The 25,762-nt window shown below is 40.4% G+C and overlaps 1 protein-coding gene across 2 annotated transcripts in view; it reads right to left on the bottom strand.

The window, feature by feature from the left end:
* LOC137436520 (laminin subunit beta-2) overlaps nucleotides 1–24,730 on the bottom strand; it is a 280,979-nt gene extending 256,249 nt beyond the window's left edge. For both annotated transcript variants that reach the window (XM_068130380.2, XM_068130381.2), the window contains exons 1-2: nucleotides 24,578–24,730; nucleotides 19,514–19,722 (exon numbers count right to left, since the gene is read on the bottom strand). In XM_068130380.2, the coding sequence (XP_067986481.2) occupies nucleotides 19,514–19,722; nucleotides 24,578–24,602 (234 nt within the window). In that variant the 5' untranslated portion in view covers nucleotides 24,603–24,730. The remainder of the gene's footprint in view (nucleotides 1–19,513; nucleotides 19,723–24,577) is intronic.
* Nucleotides 24,731–25,762: the final 1,032 nt, after the last annotated feature.

Here is a 25,762-nt window from a genome sequence, read left to right as displayed (position 1 = left end):
GAGAGATAGACAGAGAGAGACAGAAAGTGAGAGAGAGACAGACAGAGAGAGATAGACAGAGAGAGACAGAAAGTGAGAGAGAGACAGACAGAGAGAGATAGACAGAGAGAGACAAACAGACAGAGAGACAGAGAGAGAGAGACAGAAAGAAAGAGAGAGAGACATAGAGATAGACAGAGATAAAGATGATATCCAGACAGATAGAGAGAGACAGACAGACAGACAGAGAGAGATAGACAGAGAGAGACAGAAAGTGAGAGAGAGACAGACAGAGAGAGATAGACAGAGAGAGACAGAAAGTGAGAGAGAGACAGACAGAGAGAGATAGACAGAGAGAGACAAACAGACAGAGAGACAGAGAGAGAGAGACAGAAAGAAAGAGAGAGAGACATAGAGACAGACAGAGATAAAGATGATATTCAGACAGATAGAGAGAGACAGACAGACAGACAGAGAGAGATAGACAGAGAGAGACAGAAAGTGAGAGAGAGACAGACAGAGAGAGACAAACAGACAGAGAGACATAGACAGAGAGAGACAGACAGAGAGAGACATAGACAGACAGAAAGAGAGACAGACAGAGAGAGACATAGACAGACAGAGAGATAGACAGACAGAGAGAGACAGACAGAGAGAACCACAGCCAGAGAGAGAGAGATAGACAGACAGAGAGAGATAGACAGAGAGAGACAGAAAGTGAGAGAGAGACAGACAGAGAGAGATAGACAGAGAGAGACAGACAGAGAGAGACATAGACAGACAGAGAGATAGACAGACAGAGAGAGACAGACAGAGAGAACCACAGACAGAGAGAGAGAGATAGACAGACAGAGAGAGAGATAGACAGACAGAGAGAGACAGACAGAGAGAGAGAGACAGACAGAAAGAGAGAGAGATAGACAGAGAGAGAGACAGAGAGAGAGAGACAGACAGAGAGAGACATAGACAGACAGAAAGAGAGACAGACAGAGAGAGAACATTTTTGGGAACGTTTTGGGAACATTCAAATGTTGGGTTTTGCTGACGTTTCCACAACGTTGTTTCAACGTTTTCACATTACTTTCCTGCAACATTGAAATAATGTTGTTGTAAAACGTTTCCACAATGTCGCTACAACTTTTCACTTTCGTTGTTGCAACGTTTTGCTCCAACGTTTTGGGAACATTCAAATGTTGGGTTTTGCTGACGTTTCCACAACGTCGCCACAACGTTTCACTTTCGTTGTTGCAACGTTTTGCTCCAACGTTTTGGGAACATTCAAATGTTGGGTTTTGCTGACGTTTCCACAACGTCGCTACAACGTTTCACTTTCGTTGTTGCAACGTTTTGCTCCAACGTTTTGGGAACATTCAAATGTTGGGTTTTGCTGACGTTTCCACAACGTCGCTACAACGTTTCACTTTCGTTGTTGCAACGTTTTGCTCCAACGTTTTGGGGACACTCAAATGTTAAGTAAATCGGATAAGAATTCACGAGTTATTTAATTATTAGCGATTAATGAAGTACTTATTTAATTAATTACATTTCTTATTACATTACAGTAATTACATTACAGTAATTACCTGAGGTAATTACAGTAATTACAGTTCCGGTAATTACAGTAATTACAGTAATCATTACAGTAATTGCAGTAATCTTATTACAGTAATTACATTACATTAACTCAGGCACCTTTTGAGTAAGGAAGCTGATATTTGGACATGACACTGACCAAGTGATGTGGCTGTGAAGGAAAATTTTGATTTATTGATTAATCATTTAATAAATTAACTCGTTGATTTATAAATGACTTATTTAATTAAAATTCCTCAGAGATACATCTTCGGATGAAATACTTGCAGATTGGTTATGCTATGAGCCAATTGATTAAGGAAAATATTTTGTGATGGCCATATTGGCAATTTCGTGGCCATATTCGTGGCAACTCAGTTAGTGCCACTGCACCTTTAAAATGCATCCCTGCGTTCATTTTTCGATCGATTGAGTTGAAATTTTGAACAATCGGATCTGGACTGTCGTTGTTAACGACTCTAGCACGCACCCATCCAATCAGGATGGAGCGGTATGGTCCCCGGATCATCACTGCCCGCAGTTTTAATTAGTTTTACTTTTTCTCTTGGTCATATAATTTTGAAGACATGCATGTCATGATATAGGAAATGTTTGTTCTGTTGAACGGAATAAATGTTGTTTATTTGTGTGGGTGTGTATTTTTGTATATTTTGTATATATTTTCACGGCTAATTCCAGTTAACATCCTGCAAAATTTGCTCGTTTTTCTGGCCGAGTCGAAATTGCGTTGAGTTCCTATGGCATGCGCCATTAAAAGCGCTGTGTAATGGTTGAGCTCCCTTTATTTCGTTTTGGTCATGGGGATGAGCAGACAAAATGACGAATGCTGCGGCTGGAGAAGTAGAAGCGATGTTTTTTTTAATTGAAACGATGTAATTTAATTAAAAGTGGGAGGGGGCAACACCACGCATACCTCTTTTAAGGTGTGTATAAACCCTGGAATAAACGTGGGAGGGGGCAACACCACGCATACCTCTTTTAAGGTGTGTATAAACCCTGGAATATTTCAGCAATCAATACAATGCTGAAACTATGTAAGTTAATTTAATGAGTAATTTAATGAGTAACTTAATGAGTAATTTAATGAGTAATTTAATGAGTAATTTAATGAGTAATTTAATGAGTAATTTAATGAGTAATTTAATGAGTAATTTAATGAGTAATTAAAAGTGGGAGGGGGCAACACCACGCATACCTCTTTTAAGGTGTGTATAAACCCTGGAATAAATGTGGGAGGGGGCAACACCACAAAGCATACCTCTTTTAAGGTGTGTATAAACCCTGGAATATTTCAGCAATCAATACGATGCTGAAATGATGTAATTTACTGTGTAAGATGGTCGACCTTGGGTTTGTTTGGGTTTTGTTGTTTATTTTTGTGGGTGTGTATTTTTGTGTATTTTGTATATATTTTCACGGCTAATTCCAGTTAACATCCTGCAAAATTTGCTCGTTTTTCTGGCCGAGTCGAAATTGTGTTGAGTTCCTATGGCATGCGCCGTTAAAAGCGCTGTGTAATGGTTGAGCTCCCTTTATTTCGTTTTGGTCACGCGGATGAGCAGACAAAATGACGAATGCTGCGGCTGGAGCAGTGGAAGCGATTTTTTAATTGTTCAATGATTATTCGATATTGTTATGACTTATTGTCAATAGGTATACTAAGTGGCCATGAGGTAGCCTGTTGCTATGTACAGTTTTATTCTATTGTTGATTATACCACATAGCTGTGGTGATAAAGGAAATGTTCGTTTTAAATAGATGATTATGATAGGACCATGACTATAAAATCATGATGATTATTATGAATGATATCATAGGGTTCAAATGCAGAATGATTGCATGAACTTGGGAAAGAACTTTCAAGCCCTATGGGATAAATTGGGTGTTACAAGCGATGGAGTTTCAAAATTTAGCATGATTGAAGGAATTTTACAGTCTTATTTCAGGAGTTTTACAAAAGTTATATTGCCAAGAGATTTGGGTACTATTAAAAGAAAAATGATGAGATATTTTTCCCAAAGAACTTTAATATCTGCCATCCATTTTGGCAGTCTCACGAATGAAGGATGAGTTGCCTTTAGTGGTTGCAAAGAAAATTTGTGAAGACCAGGCAAAATGGAAAAATAGGTCAGATATGACCCTAGGACAGAACAGTGATTCGTCAATTGACATGAGGTATGAACCAGAGGTGACGACCGATGAGCTTCGATCTCAGTCAATAGATGGACCTGTCCTGACATCATTGGGGAAAGGGCTTATGCAAGGAGTCATCCAAAATGATTAATTTGATTTATTGATGAATATTGATAAATTAATTGAAATTGAATAATTGAATTGAACTGAATAAATTTAATTGAATAAATTTAACTGAATAAATTGAACTGAATAAATTGAATTGAATATATTGATTGTTTGATTGATGAAAATGCGGTCTCAAGAAAGAAGCTTTGATATCTTTGTGAGATATTATCAATGTGAAGACAACCTTGGAAAATTGAGCAAGGTGGTGAGTTTATATATAGATATATATGTGCGGTTACCATTGTGTGATTTCCCCTTCAACAGAGCGGACACCTGAGGATTCACCCATTTCATACTGACCCTCTGGCTCATCTGCAAATACTGATCTGTGAGATTGGATTGTGCAAAAGCCACAGGTGAGAGAGATTCTCTGGAAATCACCGTTTGAACAGGTGGAGAGATCCTTCCTGGAGGTACGAGTGAAGTTTTAGAGGAACAAACTACAACACATCCAACGCTACTTTGATAAAAAGCAGAATGGGAAATGGAGCCTGCAAGAATACACAAGGACAACCAGAGATTCCACAAAAAGGTACTTGTACACATCATATGTACGACCGTTATGGTGCCGAAGCTATAAGGCAGGTCGAGAATTGGTATTTGTGGACAAAGGGACATGATGAGGAGTTTCCAAGAGATGGTACATTTGAGCGAAGTCGATTGGAAAGATTGGAACAAAGATTGAAAGCCAGGAAGAGACAGAATCTAATGGTAGACTGGCTTGCATTCCATCTTTGGGATGGTGAATCCAGAGAACGGGAACAGCAAGAACGGATAACGGATCTAGAACTTAAAATAAAAAGGATACAGGATACAGTGGAGGAGACAAATGCACAACTGCCCTCGAAATTAGGAATGAAAGTGACAGTTGTCCCATCTGATTTCCAGTTGTCTCCCCAAAAAGGACGGTACAGAAAATTTGTTCGTGTTTCAGGAGATAACGAGAGATTGCAGTGGCAACTCAGGGATGTAGAGATGCAGCCCAGCAATACAAGTGCACAGGTGCACAGACCAGGCAACGACAGAAACCGGTGTTTCAAGTGTGGACGGATGGGACATTGGAAAAGAGGATGTCCGTATACCAAAAGGAAGACAAGTTCATAGGGTAAACCAAGATCAAGGGTACCAGTGCTGACCGATACCTCAGACAATGATTAGGCCTTCATTGCGACAAATCCCAAATGACGATTGGCCTCAACAAATTAGATTACTGGACAAACATGAATAACTGTCGATGATTCTTGGGTCTAAAAAGTTTTCGGAGCAAGAATTATTCATTTTTCTTTTGCTTGTAAGCAAATTGATAATTAATTGATCAAATGCCAAAATTGGATCTTTTATGTTGGGCACAAAATTTTAAATTTACAAAGTTTGGAACAATTGCTTTGCAATTTTTTTGGCAAACCAAGTGACAAGAGTCACATCATGATCAGGTGGGAATTTCGGACTATTGTTCCACACGATTGATAGGTCAGTGGTCGACTGACATACAAATGGGTGGGTAGTCAAATTTGGATAAATTATTGTGGGAACTGAAAGGGTAATGTCAATGTGACGTCATAGGGGTTTTCTAAGAATAAACTTTTTGGTCCATTTGTGTATTAGCGCTTATAAAATTGAAGGACAAATTTTGAGAAATTGAAATAAAGTTGACACCCATCCGGATCTGTAAATAAGGGTTCCAACGCAAACAAATACGCATAATGCATGTGTGTGTGGGTATTTTGTGTGTCAGTGTTTTTGTTTTTGTGTATCAATCTTACAAGATTGTTGACACCGACAGTGTGCCTTGTCTGAAAAATAGATAGTTCCATGGGGATGGGATCGCATATCGAGAGAATTCATAAAATAAAAAATAGAAATATAATTTGATTATGAAAATTATCACTTTTGTCAAGGGAGATGGAGAATAAAGATTTGATTTGCTGAGTTATGAGCAGCTATTCATTAATAGTAAAAAATTGGAAGTAATCTTGGGATTCCATTGTGATAGAATTTATATGAGAATCAAAGCTATTTATGGATATGAGCTTCATAAAAAATGTGGGAGTACAAAATTAGCCAAATTTTGGAGAGGTCTTACACTGACTTCCCAGAGTACTCTGCTCACGGATTTTATATATATATAAACTTGAATTTTATCAGAATATAAATTGGGCTGTATGTATGGATGTGTATAAGGCATAGATGATATGGGAAAATAGTAAAGGAAATTTTGCTGGTTTGAACTATTGTGAGTTTTGAGTTCTGGAGTTCAAACAAAGTCACTGGTTAACAGATGAGAATGGATAGTAAATAAATTCTTCGATGCTGGGTAAATTAACTACAATATTACTAAGACTTATGAGAGCTATTGTTCTTCCTTACACCAGTGCGAAATTATTGGAAAAAATATATATATATATATTAGATCCAACATAATGAATCTATAAATGAATGTCAGATGGATAATATCCTCAATTTGTACTAATTATTTGATTGTGGGTAAAGGAATTAATTTATCATAGTGGATTGTTAACAGCAGCCTGAAAATGTCCTGAGAGTGCATCCATGTAATCGGAAATCCCAGATTTGTTTTTACAAACAACATTTTGGTAGAGGTCTTGTGTGGACGAGCACTTCCTTGGTAGATAAAAAACGGTACTGCATGCTGGCAGCCACTTTTGCGGCCAGTTAGGCCAAACAAATTGAGAGGAAATTGTAGTTAAATACGTAAGTTACACATGGCTATTTGTAAAAAGGAAATTTGTTGAGATGGGAAACATTTTTCGAAGGTTTATTAAAGTGTTATAATATGACATGTGGCAAGGCAAACTATTGGATGGGAAAATTAGATCTGGCTATAGAATAAATTTATTGACCCCTTGAAGTTAATTCTTCGAATCATTGTTTCACTGGCATTTTTTGTTCAAATTGGAAATAGTTTGGTAGAGCTTTGGTTAAAACCTTTGGTTGCGGTATCTTGGAACGAAATGATAAACCATAGGAGATTGATAAGAATAGGGAAAAAAATATGGACCCAAAATAGAAAGTTGGATTCATGCCCCTCATTGCAAACAAGCACATGGGGCTAAGGTGGACGATCCCACAGAAAATGAGGCTGCACCTAGCAGCCCAGCAGAACATTCAGTGGCAGATAAATGATAGTCGTGATTTACAGTCATTTGAATTACATTTTAACACCCCTTGCATTGATAAACATTACATTTTCAACATGTGATATTCCTACTTGGGATAGTGACATTTATTTGCCTACATGACATACAATTACCTGCTGATATTAATACAACATGAGTGAAAAATGTATCACAACTACACTCATGATCAGGGGATTGAGTTCAACCCCGGGAGATAGGGGGATCAGGGTAAGACAAATAATCTGATTTATGTTACATATTAAGGGATTTTCTTTATTTACCTTTTAGGAAGCTTGTTAGTTTGGTATATAATGTTGAATGTCATCGACATATAATTATGTCATAGGTATGAATATATACAAGGAGTAGCAGACTTGTTTGTTGGTTTAGTAGTTATATTGGCAATTGTTTTAGTGGTGGCTTGCTTGAAAGCCTTAGTGACGGTGTGTTTGAATAAGGTAACCAACAACACGATGATAACGCATGAAGTGACAAATGAGGAAAGAAATGTGGAACCAGAAAAGGAAGACTTTTATGGCGACATAAATACTGAGATTAAAAGATTAAATCAAGTGATGTTGCAAATGAATACAGTAGAATTAAGATAATGGCATAACGACAATGTTATGAGTTGTGTCAATTACAATATCAGTGAACTCATATCACCACGAGTGACACACTGTTAGGGGAAAAAAAAAGGGAAAAGAAAAAGTGGAGAGGAATTATGGTAATAATACATTATGCTTAATTTGTTGGTTTGGGAAAATTGTTGTTGGGAATTAGATATTCCCGTTTGTGATTGTAATCATATACAATTTATTTTCTTAGAGTAGTGCTAAAATACCTGCATGAGTTAATTTTTGAACTATATTAACCTGAAAGCAATTGTGGATGCTATTCTTAGTTTAGTAGTGAAATACATACCTGATTGAATATTATTTGTGTGACGCATATAAATGAATATAACTTTTTTGTGTTAAGGAAAAACAACAAATTGTTGAATGTGAAACTATCGGAAGATATACATGATTATGCTGATTTCATGGTAAGATGTACCCTATCTGATTCAGTGTGTGTGGAAAGCAGATTCAGATGTGACTGAGCATAAGGATAAGACGAGATCACATTTGAAGGGGGTGCTAACGGAATTGGGAAGAAGTTCGAGAAAGAAAATTTGTGGCTAAAAAATGAAGTTAAACGTGGCATACACCCTCTTTCTCAAAGAATGATGAAGACATTCTCCCGTGTAACTTGGAGATGGATGCTTACCTTCACCAAGGAAATTTATGTGACCATTTGCCTGGATCACACTGCAACATATGAAAGAAAGGCGATCACTTACTCTTGTTCGAAGGCTTGGAACATTCATCACATCAGAAGTTGCAGGACAACGACACCTTACCTGCAACCTCTGTGAAATGCGGGGACATATGTTATTACTTCACCAACTTCCGGGGAGCCAGCATGGAGCTGCAAACCAATGGCTGTGCCTTTTCACAACAGCTGTGCACGATTCTGCGGGCCACTCCTGGTATGGACCATGGATGACCTGAACACCATGGTCCCAACATCATTGTGGATGCATCCGGCATCCCTGTTCCACATCTTGCTGGCCAATCAACGTCACACCAATACTTGCTGCCCACTCACAATGAGGGAGGAGGCAAGTCGACTACAACTGGGTGAAGGCCTTGTTCAGGAATTACTATGGTTTACAGCAAAAAGTGGCAAGAATGCTACATGGAGAGCAGGGTCAGTCTATGACTCCGCAATGTTACCACAACAGCGAAATCCTACACGAAGTAGTGCAGGTGCTATGAAGACATTAGGAGAAAATGTTTCATTCCTGGATTCAAACACAAGTGATCAGCCCTTCCTTTCAAACAAAGTCAACATTTGTGTGGAGGCAAACGTTTTTGCCAGATGGTGCAGATGCTTTACAAAACTTGAAAATGAAGTGAAATTGTTGTATCTTGGTGATGGTGAAGTGTTGTTTTGAAAAGATATTTGTGATGCAAATGCAATAGATTGAACAATATGGAAGGAGTCAATGACCAATGAAATGTTTTGTGATTCTTGCAGGATGACGGTGTATGCCTAAGGGAATTTGATTACCAAAGTTATGGTTTGAATACTTGTATTGATATTTACTTGTAGATATTGATTATTTACTTATACTTGTAATGATGTTTACTTGCAGTGATTGATTATTTACTTATACTTGTATTGATGTTTACTTGCAGTGATTGATTGTTTACTTATATTGATGTTTAGATTAATGGTTAATATAAACAAAAACAAAAAGATGAGGGAATTGTGGAAATGTAACTCATTGATTGGGACTGGTAACTCATTGATTGGGACTGGTAACGAAGCAGATAGACGATTTCGTAAATGAATGTCAGGAATGTGCACGAACATGGTAATCTCTTGTCCACCTGGTCACAGCCCCAGGCTGGAGCACCCCCCTATTGTTTGGTAAATGGAACTCGCAGCAGGAGGGGAGCGAGCTGGTGCCAGTGAGGCGACCGAGTAACGTTTGCGGAGATCGGATTAGGATTAGCGGAGGAAGGATTAATACTGCGGTGCCTATAAAAGAGTGAACATCTCCTTGACTCATGAGCACTCATCCTCAGAAGCCCTGCCCGACGGAATGAACGCGTACCACGAGTACGGCGCTGCAGAGAAGACATCAGCCACGAAAGAGGGACTATGCGGATAGAGTTACCTGGTCCATTGGGTTAAACGGTAGTTATTTGGTATTGGAATGAAGTGAACAACCAGTTAATAAAGTTGTGATCTTTTGTAAACCTGTGACATCATTGGAGTCTTGAGTCTCACAACACTTCCTCGACAGTACGGACAGGTGCATTTGATTATTGGCTTCACAGTCGGGTATACAAGGGTTGTTGCGTTCTGTATTAGTGGAAAACAACTGCTGCACGTCTCCAAAAGTTATTGCCACTTCCTCTGGAGATGGTCCGTCAACTCGACAATGCTGTTTGTCATGGAGTGGTGGCTTTAAGAAATTACGGCATGAAACAGTGTGCTATTGCTCGGCAGTATGGCATCACTCAAGGTCAGGTGTCAAAGATCCTGAAACGAAATGCTCAGAGGGGTGACCCTACTCCAATACCGAGGCCAGGACGTCCCCGCAGAACCCCAAGGAGGGATGATCACCAGCTGCACCGGTTAGTCCGCAATGGCCGTACCAAGTCAGCTAATTGGCTTTGGGCTGAGTGGCAGCAACTGACAAATGTGCCTGTATCCAGAAGGCTAGTCAACCAACGACTGGTTCAAGCAGGCTATCGTGCCAGGCGTCCCCTGAGAAAGCCACGCCTGACCTGACAACACCGCCAGCGCCGATTGCAGTGGGCCAGAGAGCACCGTCTATGGCAGCCAGGACACTGGAATCACGTGATCTTCAGTGACGAGTCTAGATTTCTGGTCTATCCTCAAGATGGCCGCTTCCGAGTGCGCAGACAAGTGCATGAAGCCTACAACAAAGATTGTATAGTGCCAAGAGTCCAAGCTGGAGGTGGTGGGGTGACCGTTTGGGCTGCTTTTCATGCAGGGGGCAAAACTGACCTGGTTGTTCTGAATGGAAACCTGAACCAGTTCAAGTACAGGGCCATTCTGGAAGAAACATTGCTTCCATTTGCTCGTGCAGCCTTTCGAGGAAACTTTGTCTTCCAAGATGACAATGCACGGCCTCATCGTGCTCGCATGATCCAACACTTTCTTGCTGACCGTGGTGTAGAGCATATGGAGTGGCCTGCCATGTCCCCGGATATGAATCCGATAGAGAACTTGTGGGCAGAATTAACGCGTCAAATCGACCACTTGGACCAGCAGCCGATCTCTGTGCGTGAATTGCAGCAGGCTATTGTCACTGCATGGCAAGCGATTCCTGTCCAAACCTTGGCAAATCTCGTGAACAGCATGCCTCATTTATTGCCTCAACGTGTACGTGCTCTCCTGAATGCTCGTGGGGGTTACACGAAGTACTGAACTGTAATTTTATGGTCCGTAATCCCAGTCGTAATTTGAGTTTTGTTTTTGTTAAAAAAAATTTGGCTAATGTGCAAAATAAAGACATACTTCTGGAAAACGTACAGAAGTTTAACACAGTACTGTCCATGAATTGAGTTCGATATCAGTTTACATCCCTTTCAAGGATCAATTTATTTGTTTCGAAATGTCAAATGTGGTTTTGTTTCTTTTAAAGGTGACATTAACAAAATCTAGAATAATTTCAACATAATTCCAATGAACTTTTGGTTCGAAGACATCTTGAAAAGTAAGTTCACCCCCACAAAAAAAATATTCCATATTAAATGCCAAGTCTGTATATACTCGATACTTATTATAGAAAGAGGTTAGAGCATTCAGTAACTTGATGTTTGTGGAGTGGTGAATCAAAGAGTCAGGCTGACTTCGTGCTAGTACATACTTAAGAGGAAGACCAAATACTGCATTGGAGTCATCAGAAGAAACCCGAATAAACAAAGAGAAAAGATGGAGTCGTCAGGAGGAACCTGGATAGGATTCGGGTTTCAGCCGCTACTCCACTACCCTCAAACCCACCCAGGCACAGCCAAGTGAACCTTTCATTTAAAAAACATTCTGCAAGAATTCACTTCTCCCTGACAGATAGATAAAGAAAGAAAGAAATAAAGAAAAAGCAGGAATTAGAATGAATAAAGAGAAATGTGAAAAAGTATAAAGAAGTGTGAAAGGTATGTAAGGGTCAGAAGAAAGAGTAGTTAATGTTAAAGTCATTCCAAGGGCGGAGGGTCTGACTCAGCACAGGTTAGGTGTAGCTGACTTGAAAATTATTACTGAACGAAAGTCGAAGAAGAAGAAAAACACTCTGAAATTAAAAGTCTGGAAATTGGAGGGCCAAATATATTCGGTAAGACTTTCAAGAAAAGTAACAAATAAAAAGACATAATTTCCAATAGGACTGATAATTATTAGGGAGAAATGAGAGATGCCTGTAAAAGTGTTGCTAATGATAGATGAGGTGTTAGTATGGGTGAATAGCAATACGAATGAGATACTGTACATGGTTGTGGAATACAGCTGTTTAGTAGCAATAGCAAAGAAATGTGCATGTAAAAAGTGGAAAATAATGAGTCAAGAGGACGGAGTAGAATATAATCGTGCAAAGAAGGGTTTAGAGAGAAATAGCAAAAGCCAGGAAGGAAGAGTTTGAAGAATTGATTAAGTATCTCGAAGCACTTGATGGAAGGAATAGAGTTTTCAAGATTGGAAAGCAAATTATATAGTACAGGCAGTCCCCGGGTTACGAACGCCCGACTTACGAACGCCCGTACTTACGAACCGACCTCCGTAAAGCCTATTGTTTAAAAAATAGAGGTACCATAAGATTGGTTTTGTAGCATTATTGTACCTATCTATAAGATGAAGGGAGAGTCATTACTCCCCTCATCTTATAGAGGGATCATATTTATGGAACAAGCGTTGAAAATATTTGAAAAGGTGATTCAAGAGAGATTGAGGGAGGTCACAACGATAGATAGGAACTACTTGGGATTAGTGAAAGGACGATATACAATTGATGCAATCTTCATTGTGTGACACATCAAAGACAAATATATGGCAAAAAAGAGGAAATTGCATCATGTATTTGTAGATCTTGAAAAATCGTATGATCAAATATCAATAATAGTTGTTGCATGGGCACTTCGGAGGCCGGGAGTGAAAAAGGTGCTAGTGCGAGTAGTAATGTAAATGCATCAAAGTCCAAGTATCAGCAATGAGAACAAAAGATGGATGTACAAAATCCTTTCATGTGAGGATTGGCTGTTGGAGTACATCAGGGATCCATACTAAAACCAGTATTGTTTATTCTCATGTTGGAGGAACTCACAAAAGAGGTTAGAGTAGAATTTCCTTGGGAATTATAATATACGGATGATTTAGTCTTGACATCTGCAACAGAGCAACAAGCGGAGATGATGTTTCACAGATGGAAGGAGGCAATGGAGAATAAATGACTTAAAGTAAATGTGAATAACACCAAGTTTATGGTACTAGTGGCAAATAAAATGAAAAGAAGGAAAGTGGAAAGTGGTTAAGTGTCCTCTTTGACAAATGTGTTGGGGCAAACTCTATTCAGTGCTCTGTGAAAGGTGGTGCCACAATAAATGTAGTGGAGTGAATGAATGAATAGTAGTTTGAATAAATCAGCTATTACATTGAAAAGTCAGGAATGTTGAAAAGGAATGAATCAGATTGATGACACCATATTGCAGGAAGATGTGGGATTTGGAGTGGAAATGAAAGGGTGAAGATATTTTGTTATTTATGAGGCATGTTGATGTCAGTGGGGGAGCAGTAATTGCTGCAAGGACTAGAATAAAAGTAGCTTGGAATAAATGGAAGGAGTTCGGAGGTATTTAACCAAACAATGTTGTATCTAGGGCAGTAACGGCAAAAGGGTTCAAAGACAGTTCTCCCCTCCCCCAAGTTTCTCCCACCAAGCCATCTCCCTCCCACAGATCTTCCGTTGTCCCTGTTATCTGCTGTTGTACTTGTGTGCTTCCCTCTCTCTCCCCATCTTGTCGCCCGCTCCCTTTATTGTATTTTTTTTGTGTCCGTTTGTTTGTTTTTGTGATTGATGTTAGCTCTTACACGAGCCTCGATCTTGTATACTAAAAAAAAAGAAAAGGGTATTTATGCTGTGTATGGCCAGCGCTATTGTATGGTAGTGAAACTTAGGCCACGAGGATGGAAGATAAAATAAGAATAGAAAGAACAGAGATGAGGATGCTAAGATGGCCGGATATATGGTATTCCATTGAAAGATTAATGCTGGAGTGAAGATCTTATTTATATGCTAAAAATTGCAGCGGAAAGATAGAATTGAGAAAGAGAAGGCTTAGATGGTTTGGTTACGCATCCAGTCGGACAAAAGTTGGACATATTATGGAAATAGTAAGTTTAGAGGCACGCCAAAGAAAACATGGCAGGATTGTGTGGAAGGAAACCTTGTGAAAAGATTAGGTCTGCAGAAAGGAGATGCAAATGAAAGAGCCCAATGGAGATGTGCAATCATTCAAACAACACCCGAAAGGCCTAAAATATGAGAAAAAGCAGATAAACTTATATTATGATGATGAGGAGGATAATGTTAATGATGACTATAAGCTACTGATCATGAGATACTACAAAAGTGAGACCAATTGTTGTGGACACAAGAATTACCAGATTTTGGCACCCTTCCCCCCACCGTCCCCAAACCCACACCCTGTATACCCCAAACATTCGAGAATTAGCCCATCCCACATCAACTCTCCTTACTCATATATACACTTTCAGCTTCAGTTTCCCTGCTTGTCTCACTCCTCCCACACATTTTTCCACATCCCCTCTCTTTTCTTTTTCTCATTATTTTCTAAATGTACCACATAACTTCCCATGCATAAATGATAAATGGATGATGCTCTATAATAATTTGTGGTGTAGAAGGGTTTTTAGAAAATTACCAGGAAATTTATTGGATGTATATGAAACATTGTCTGAGTATCGTCTGCACAATATTTAAAAGCCATCTGCCTTTGCGATAAAATTGTGCAAATCAAAATATCAAACTGCTAAATAATGTGAACATGAAAATAATGCATTAACAAATTTATATGTACTTTATGTTTTGGATTATGTTATCTTTATGTTATGTTTAGGATTGTATTATATGTACTAGTGGGGTCACCCGTGTGAATCCCACGGGCATGGAGGTGCATCGTTGCGATCGGTGCAGCCGTTTGTGCGGTACCCGGGACAATAACGTTAGGCGGGAGTCCAAACCTGAAAATGCTGGAGACCAAAGCTGAAATTGGAAAAACAATACAGCCTATTTTACTCCAGGGGGTCCCAGGATTACCCACCCAAAATTTCGTTGCGATCGGTTCAGCCGTTTTTGCGGTACCTGGGAATGGACGGATGGATGGACAGACAGACAGACAGACGGTCCGTCCGTCCGTCTGTCTGTCTGTCTGTCTGTCTGTCTGTGACGGACAGACAGACAGACATTTGGTGAATTATAGTAAGACACTTATAATATCAGCCCAGCTATAAACTGTCATCCTTTGTATTTCACAGGCAAAGTGACTCATTGATTTGTGTGCCATCCCTCAGATGGACGTTAAGCGGGCATCCTGTCTGTCAGCATTAGTTAGTGGACATTAAAGATCCCACAATGTCCTTCAGTAAGAGTAGGTTGGCTATGGCTGGCACCCTGGCCAAAAAAAAAAAAAAAATCCAAACTCTTGCCCTAACCTACCTGTCTGAAGGGAACGAGGTGTAAAAAGGTCAACCGCCCAAGTAGGGGTGTCACCATGCCCCATTATCTGGGCATATGGAGTAGTAGTAGTAGTAGTTGAAGTAGTAGTAGTTTTTTATGATGAAGGCTGCAGTCACGGACTATATAATTCACATTGAGGCCAGGCCTTAAATACAGTAGTGCCCACTGCTGAGAGAGAGGCATAAGAAAGCCTGACTGGAGTTTGCCCAAACACCCCTGAACAAGACAAAATCCTTCTGGGAGAATGTCCTGTGGACAGATGAGACCAAATTAGAGCTTTTTCGTATAGTACATCATCTCTATGTTTACAGAAAACAAAATGAAACCTTCAAATAAAATAACACCTTCCCTACAGTCAAACATGGAGGAGGTTCAGTGATGTTTTGGGGTTGCTGTGCTGCCTCTGGCACTGGGTGCCTTGAATATGTGCACGGCATCATCAAATCAGGAGATTACCAAGGCATTTTGGAGCGTAATGTCCAACCCAGTGTCAGAAAACTTGGTCTCCGTCGAAGGTCATGGGTTTTGCAGCAGGACAATGACCCCAAACACACTTCAAAAAGCACCCAGGAATGGTTCAAGACAAAACGTTGGACTGTTCTGAAGTGGCCAGCAATGAGTCCAGATCTAAATCCCAATGAACACCTGTGGGGAGATCTGAACACAGCAGTTGGGAGAAGGCACTCTTCAAATCTTGGAGAACTGGAGCAGTTTGCACAAGAAGGGTGGGTCAAACTGAAGGTAGAGAGGTGGAGGAAGCTCATTCATGGCTAGAGGAACCGCTTGGCTGCAGTTATTTTGTCCAAAGGTTGTGCTACCAAATATTAAGTATACGGTGTCAATAATTTTGTCAATGCCAATTCTTTTTATCTTCTGATTTGAAAGGATGTATTAAGTTCTGAATCAAAAACAACGGTAATGCTGATTTTTGAAGCTGTGGATGTTATATAAAGTATTCAACGAGAAGTGTGTCAATTATATCAGACATCGAGATGTTTAAGTCAAAATACACAGTTTCAAATAGACCTGGACTACTTTGGTTGTTAATATATTTAGAACCACAAATGACACGATACCTTTTGGTTTATATGATAGAAAAACTCAAAGTTTTGTGTGCACCATCAATACACTTTAATGTGAGCTGCGTTTGTCACAGGCAGGACATCAAGGAGGTACACGAGATCTTGCCATGTTCGGCTCAGCATGTATGCGTCCACCAGTGCGCATGCAGCTGTGATCCGAGAACGAAGATCCTGCAGGTTTGGCACAACATAGTTGACAACCCCCCACTGAAAGAAATCAAGGGGGGTTTATGTCTAGTGATTGTGGGGGCCAGGCAGTTGGTCCGTCTCAGCCAGTCCGGCGATCTGGAAATATTTAATTCAGTACGGCTAAGGCCAATGAAGAGGGAGCACCGGCCTGTTTAAAAATGATATCGGGTTGCAGGTCTTCAGTCTTCCAATATATTCATGTAAATTGTTGGTCACTGTATCCTCCGCAAAGAAAAACGAACCAACCAAGCGGTCATGGGGAAGGCCACAGCACACATTGACCTTTGGACTGTCATGTATATGTTCAATGAACACGTGGGGGTTTTAAGAGCCCAGATCCTCACATTGTGCCGATTGACCTTCCCCAATACGTAAAAGCGAGCTTCCTTTGTAAACATGACCTTTTTCAGGTAGTCTTCATCATTCTATATGCGACAGCATTTCCAAGGTAAACGCCTTGTGTTTGGGTCCATCATTTGGTTTGAGTTCCTGCAGAACCTGCACCTTATAGGCAGAAACCTTCATTCTTTTATACAAAATCCTGTGTACAGCGGTGGTTGGTAGTCCCAGTTCTCTTGATGTGTGTCATATTTGTTTTCTGGGATTTTGTTGAAATGATTCACGCACTCGTGCAACGTTTGCTGCATTTGTGCTTGGTCGAGCGGTACTTTTCTGTTTCTAGCAACTACCAGTCTCCTTAAACCCCTTGTAGCACTCTCTGATACAAGTCCGCGAGGCGGATTCCTTCCATACCTTGAACGGAAATTACGCTGAACTTGCATGTCAGATCTCGTGTGGAAGAACCATTATGAAGCACTGAGCTTTCTCCTGAGTAGTCGTCATATTTCTTTAAAATTAAACCACCAGACCTGAAAATAAAGAAAACTTTATGAGTTTCTGTATCATACAAACCAAAAGGTATCATATCATTTGTGGTTCTCAATATATTAACAACCAAAGTTGTCCAGGTATTTTTGGAACACCCTGTATATTCAAAGTATGGGTCCTGAAGGATTAATTATATCCTGTTGAACATTGGAAAAGTTAAATTCATTTTGTAAGCATTTTCATTACAAGAGACGGACGATATATCAATACTGAGCAATACATCCCATTGCATGGTGACTGTCATGCTTGGAAGTTGATGATTTGCTGATGCATTCTCAAGTTAATTTCTCTGTCCCTCTGGATGCAAAAAATGTACAAGAATGTTATATAAAAAAGTTAAAGAATAAAAGAAACTCAACAAATTTGATCTTGCACTATTTTGGAAATGTTGAGGCAACCAAACTATATTTTATTGATGTTCAGGCTTAACTCATGATGGGATTGCAATGACCAATTTATCTCCTATAACCCTCTATAGACTCTGTACAACGAAAACATTTTTTTATACCAGCAATAAGTGATGTCGTTACTCAAGAGCCTTGCAGAATGTGCTTGACAAAGGAAACACGAGAGCATGGAAGCATATGGTTTGGCAGCAAATAAAACGATGCTCGTCAACTATCCTGGGCACTAAAATCGTTGTTAGGGACATACACACAGGGTTGCCCAGGAAAACGTAAGCTATTGCTCAGGGTTAGGGGTATTTTTTGTCAGTTGCTATATTTACTATTGCCATCGGAAGCTTGTTTCTGTAATGGGTTATATAAATAATTTACGTATTTATATGTAGCACTACCATACGTCTTTATAATATTTGTCTCTCATATACTTTATTTCTCCTTGTTGCAGGTTATTAAAAAATAATGCTTCAGTCACCTTTGGGGGTGGAGGCACATAAAAAGCATTGAAACACCCATAATAGCTTACTTTTATTCTGAGCACCCTGGAATCTACAGTGCCTTCAGAAAGTATTCACACCCCTTGTTTTTTTCACATTTTGTTGTGTTACAACCTGAACTTAAAATGGATCAAGTTTAAATTTTTGTCGCGGATCTACACATCCGTAGATCCGTGACATGGATCTACGGATTAACCAAATTAACCAAATCATCCACCGAGTTTTGTCAGAACTCATGCACAACCTTTTGAGATATCATATGCTATGTATCGTTTTTGGCCCCATCTCTCAATTGTGAAGAATCGCTTACAATATTAATAAAAATTCTCGTATCCAGATCAGGATTCAGATCTTCACCAAAATCGAATCGATTTGTCCTTGTTACACACCCAATCTATCCACGAAGTTTCATTTGAAGCCGTCCATAACTTTTTTCAAATATCATGCTATATATTAGTTTTAGCCCCCGTCACTCAATGGTGAAGGTAAAATCACTTTTAAAAAATCCAGACTCAACATTTTACGTTTTCTATCCCACTGATAGGCCAGATGTAGATCCGGACCTGAACCAAAATCTAATCCGCTTGTTCTTGTCGTCTAACAAACTCATTCACCTTGTTTTGTTACAAGTCGTCCGCAACTTTTTTTAAACACCATGTTTTATATCGTTTTTGTACACATCTCTCAATGGTGATGTCTGCGTAAAAAAATTGATTTTTTTAATTCTCGTATCCAGATCCATTTTTTTTAAATCAAGATTTTTACCAAAATCGGATCAATTCTACCTTGTCACACACCCAACCTGTCCACCAAGGTTCGTCTGAATCCATCCATTGTTATATATCGTTTTTGGCTCCATTTCTCAAAGGAGAATAATCACGTTTATAATTCTAATATCCAAATCCATATCTGGATCTTCACCAAAATCTAATTATTTCCTCCTTGTCCCATACGCAAACTCTCCACCAACTTTTGTCCAAATCCGTGCACAACTTTTTGAGTTATCCTGTTCACAGACAAACCAGACAAACAAATAAACAAGACAGACAGACAGTGGTGAAAGGATCACCTCCGCCAATGAATGCAGTACAGCAAACGTCGACATATAAACACGCACCGACAGATGTCCCACAATGCAATACTTCTGTGGAAAGTGCAATCCGCAAGTTGAGGAGGAGTGCAGGCGATCAGTTCGTCCCAAGAGGAGATCTCCAGTGGCTGGGTAACAGCTGCGTCGAGCACAAGTATCCATGCCAGCTTGTCTCCTCCACGCCCCATCCACCCAAAGAACCAATTCAAGCAGCAGCAGCAGTGCTGTGCTCCAGCCTTAAAGAAAAAGTTGTTAATTTTTTTAAATGAAGAAAGAAAGGTTTTTCAAGGTTATTCAGGAAGGCAAGTCATGCAAGTATTTTCATTCACAATTATCATGTTTATATGCAACTGCCATATATATATATATATATATTGGGTGTATAAAATAAACTATATGAACAAGGGCCTCAATAGTCCAATAAATGCCAAAACTTAGGAGAAGTTTTCAAAAGTGTAAAACAATTGTCTATTTTCCAAATACAATATATACTTGTACTGTATGTTGGAAAATATAAATGTTGGAGTGTGTTGAAGTAGTGTGAATGTCTGGCTTGTAGATGGATGTGAGTGTGTCTAGGCGTGGCATTTTAGAAGTAACCAGCAAATTTTGGGGAGAATGGAGTAACCCATACACAACGCTTAAGGACTATCCCAATTCAAACTTGTGGTGGGCTTTAAGGGCTTTATCAACATACGTGGGCTGGCATGATGGCCAATGAGTACGCACACTCGTCCCCAAGGTGCAACTCTAAACTGTCATCCTGCTCTTTCACCGGCAGAGTGGTTCATCAATGTGTGTGCCATCCCTCGGATGGACGTTAAACCGTGCGGAGCATCTGCCGGCATTCGTTCATGGACGTTATAGATCCCATTGTGTCCTTCACAAAGAGTAGGCGAGATATTTCCAGCACCAGGAACAAATTCCAAATTCCTGCCCTAACCTAGAGAGGGCACTGCATCAGGGGCACAGCTGCGCCATTCTAACAACGAGCAACGGTACCCACCCTATGGGCGGGGCTTCAATTGGGATGCCCAAATGAAAAGGGAAAATATCAGAAATTGAAGGCTTTTTTTATTTTAAACGATTCATATAAACATCCGTTGAATCATATCAGACGCAAATCATCAAAATCTAAACAGTACATGGCGCCCATTTTGAAAAAAGATTGAATTCTGCAAAATGGAAGCGGCCGCTGCACATCTTTCTCAGTCGCACGTTTATGTGTGAAGAGTGTGCGCCGAATCTGCAACACGGAAGCGGCCGCTGCACCTGTTTTTCAGTCCCTCCTGGTACGTAGAATAAACAGTATTTGTAGAATTTCAACAAAAGCCACATCACTGTTCATATCGGTAAATATTATTCCATCGTGTTTGGGAAAACTGGGAAATTGGAAAACTTGGAAAAACAATATAGCCTCCCAGGGGTCCCAGGAATACCCACCCAAATATCGTTGCGATCGGTTGAGCCGTTTTTGCGGTACCTTCGAACGGATGGACGGACATTTGGTGAATTATAGTAAGATGATGCTACACCGCAGCCTTGTGCTGCATACAAAAGAAGAAGAATCAATATATGTGGACATAATACTTGGATAGATCGACTCGCCCCAAAATGAACACGATAACATGCCATGACGTGCCAACTAACGAGATGACATGCCATGACATGCCAACTAACAAGATGACATGCCATGACATGCCAACTAACTAGATGACATGCCATGACAGGCCAACTAACTAGATGATATGCCATGACATGCCAACTAACTAAATGGCATGCCAACTAAATAGATGATATGCCATGACATGCCAACTAACTAGACGACATGCCATGACATGCCAACTAATTAGATGACATGCCATGACATGCCAACTAACTAAATGACATGCCAACTATGCCAACTAAATAGATGATATGCCATGACATGCCAACTAACTAGACGACATGCCATGACATGCCAACTAATTAGATGATATGCCATGACATGCCAACTAACTAGACGACTTGCCATGACATGCCAACTAATTAGATGATATGCCATGACATGCCAACTAACTAGACGACATGCCATGACATGCCAACTATGCCAACTAACTAGATGACATGCCATGACATGCCAACTAACTAGATGACATGCCATGAAATGCCAACTAACTAGATGAAATGCCAACTAACTAGATGACATGCCATGACATGCCAACTAACTAGATGACATGCCAACTATGCCAACTAAATAGATGACATGCCATGACATGCCAACTAACTAGATGACATGCCATGACATGCCATCTATGCCAAATAACTAGATGACATGCCATGACATGCCAACTAACGAGATGAAATGTCAACTAACTAGATGACATGCCATGACATGGCAACTAACGAGATGACATGCCAACTAACTATATGACATGCCAACTAACTAGATGACATGCCATGACATGCCAACTAACTAGATGACATGCCATGACATGCCAACTAACTAGATGACATGCCAACTAATTAGATGATATGCAATGACATGCCAACTAACTGGACGACATGCCATGACATGCCAACTATGTCAACTAACTAGATGGCATGCCATGACATGCCAACTAACTAGATGACATGCCATGAAATGCCAACTAACTAGATGAAATTCCAACTAGCTAGATGAAATGCCAACTAACTAGATGACATGCCATGACATGCCAACTAACTAGATGACATGCCAGCTATGCCAACTAAATCGATGACATGCCATGACATTCCAACTAACTCGATGACATGCCATGACATGCCAACTATGCCAAATAACTAGATGGCATGCCATGACATGCCAACTAACTAGATGAAATGTCAACTAACTAGATGACATGCCATGGCATGCCAACTAACTAGATGACATGCCAACTAACTAGATGACATGCCATGACATGCCAACTAACTAGATGACATGCCAACTAACTAGATGACATGCCATGACATGAAAACTAACTAGATGACATGCCATGACATGCCAACTAATTAGATGACATGCCATGACATGCCAACTAACTAGACGACATGCCATGACATGCCAACTATGCCAACTAACTACATGGCATGCTATGACATGCCAACTAACTAGATGACATGCCATGACATGCCAACTAACTAGATGAAATGCCAACTAACTAGATGACATGCCAAGTAACTATATGACATGCCAACTAACTAGATGACATGCCATGACATGCCAACTAACTAAATGACATGCCGTGATGACACCTAAAGCAAGGTTGAAAGATGGCAAAAAGTTCCACCAGAAATGACCCAATATCAAATTTTGAGGAAAGAAAACCCTCTATTTTGATCGCTGTAGCCCCAAGTCCCCATCTCCTGGGGCATGAACCAGGGGGGGGGGGGGGGGGGACAAATCCAAATAATTGTTACATATCTCATGCATCCCCCCCCCCCCCATGTTGATTGTACTTTAAAAGTTTCATTAAAAATGTTTTTAAAATGCGTCAGAAATAGCATTTTTTTTGTACTTGACCTTTTGACCTAACTTCAGGACCTCAGGGGGTGGGACCATAAATGACATTGCTGTCGTACCTTTTTACCATGTGGTGATCACAACTACCATGTTTGGTGAATTTCTGAACTGGTTAGGAGGAGATAGTGTGACCGACTAGAATATTACTCCCGTTTTATATTCAAAAGAGCGTTGCGATCATGAAATACGTATCACAAAGTTCCTGAATGACTCCAAAAGTATTTTTATACCAGCCATGAATTATCAGGAGCTTTGAAGTGAAGGTAGGAGAGGCTACCCTCACTTCAAACCCAGTTCATTTCATAATCACAGCATAAACAATATTATTCAAGCACACAATGCCATACAATTGTTGCTCAGCAAACGTACGTAACAATTGCCGTGCGAGAACCGACCAAATCAATCTTTACCTCCGTCACCAAAGGCGGATGGAGGTTTTGTTTTTAACCCCTGTGTTTGTCCGTTTGTCCGTTTGTGAACAAAATATCTCAAAAAGTTGTCGACGGATTTGGACGAAATTTGACAGAGATGTAGCGTATGTGACACGGACGAAATGATTAGATTTTAGTGAGGATCCGGATTCGGATCCGACTGCTAGAGTTTTTGACGTGATTCTTCACCATTGGGAGATCGGGCCAAACCAATACCTAGCAAGATATCTCAAAAAGTTGTGGACGGATTTGGACGAAATTTGACAGAGATGTAGCGTATGTGACACGGACGAAATGATTAGATTTTGGTGAGGATCCGGATTCGGATCCGACTGCTAGAGTTTTTGACGTGATTCTGCACCATTGGGAGATGGGGCCAAACCAATACCTAGCAAGATATCTCAAAAAGTTGTGGACGGATTTGGACGAAACTTGGTGGACCAGTTGGGGGTATGAGAAGGGCGACTCGATTCAATTTTGGTGAAGATCTGAAAATGGATTCGGATATGAGAATTATTTAATTTCTTAAGTGATTCTTCACCATTGGAAGATAGGGCCAAAACGATACATAGCAGAATATCTCAAAAAGTTATGGATTTATTTGGACGAAACTTGGTGGACCGGTTGTGTGTTTGACAAGGAAGAATCGATTCAATTTTGGTGAAGATCCGGATCCGGCTAGTATAATTTTTTAAGCGATTCTTCACCATTGGGAGATAGGGCCAAAAACGATATATAGCAGGATATCTCAGAAAGTTGTGGACGGATGATTTTGATTAAATGTGATTCTGTGTTGTGATTTTCTGGTCTACTCTGATATACAAAACGTAAACTGTTCACCTGGCGGAGGTATGCTTTCTACTGAGTGCCGTTCTAGTTTAAAATGTAACCGACAACAATGAGCACACCGGGTAGGCGGCAGGTATTCACATTTGGGTTACACAAATTGCCTTTGCGAAGAACTCATTCCATTTAAATCAACTCATTCGTGCCAAAGGAATTCACAAACTTCCACCGAGTCAGAATAATCCTGGCAGGTGTCTTTATTTAAAAGTACGTGCAGAGTCAGTAGCAAACAGGACCTGCATGACTACCCACAGTCCACCTACTTTATACTATGAACCTGAACGAACTCACCTGGTAAGTTGGAGAGCTCTCGCATCACTGCACTTCGTTACAATCCCACAAGAAGTCTGATGAGAGAAACACAAGCAGGAGAGCTCTCCGAAACCGGGCTGTGCACGCCCGGAATAGCGAGCGAGCCTTCCCTGCTGCTTCCTATAAGCGGCCTCTTTATTTTTGGGAACCCCGCAACGTCCCGCTCCTCTTATTGGCACCAAAAGTCCCGTTCTGCTACAACTCGTGTACGAGACCAAAACGTGTCTGTTTGGAAAATCGTTTTGTCTTCACGAGCTCGATCCCATTGCTGTGTTCGCCAATTCGCTGCGATTCAAACACTTCACTCTCAAATTGGCGAAAACGAGGAGGATGACCTAGACCTGGATGCTGGAGGTCTGCACACTCACCTGGGTTAGAATCCCAACAAATGGGAATCAACAATTTATCTTTTCTACCCCAGTTAATTCACCCCAGATCCACTTTTTTTTAGATACCTCTCCCACCCCCCCCCCCCCCATGCCTCCTTCCCCCAATCCCTCTCCCTCCCACAGATCTCCCGATGTCCATGTTCTCTACGGTTGTACTTGTGTGCTTCCCTCTCTCTCCCCATCTTGTCTTCCGCTCCCTTTATTATGTTTTATGTGTCAGTTTTTTGGGGGGTTGAGGGGGCGGGGTGATTAATGTTAGCTCTTACATGAGCCTCGATCTTGTACACCAAAAGATAAAAAAATTTAAAAAAACCTGTGTAAAACTGCCATCCTGATATGTCAGAGCAAGTCATCATTGCGCATGCGCAGTTTTTCAGATCGATATAGACGCCAAACTGGGGCGTTCTGTCTCACAGCATCAGTTGATGGACGTTAAATATCCCATATGGCATCCTTATATCGGTAGAGATCCGTTAAAGATCCCGAGGTGGAAGAGACGAGCTATCGCCGCAGCACCTGCCAAATTCAAAATGGTCGAACGTAAAGGGGGCACTGCATCAGCGGCGTTGTCGTGCCTCTGCAAGAAGCGATGCAAACACGTCCAACAAAGAAACAAATTAACTGGCGAACTCAACACCAAGAACTGTCCAAGGTTTTTCCGTGAAGATATTTATGGCCGTGGAGTATTCGACAAACTTTCCCGAACTTTCATGGGTTCTATTTGCTGAAGATGGCGTTATCTATCTATATAAATAAAACACAGTTTGTGTGTGTG

Source organism: Myxine glutinosa, chromosome 11 (genome assembly GCF_964187855.1).
Source record: "Myxine glutinosa chromosome 11, kmMyxGlut1.1, whole genome shotgun sequence".
In the NCBI taxonomy this organism is placed as follows: Eukaryota; Metazoa; Chordata; class Myxini; order Myxiniformes; family Myxinidae; genus Myxine; species Myxine glutinosa.
This window is presented reverse-complemented; position numbering and strand designations above follow the sequence as displayed.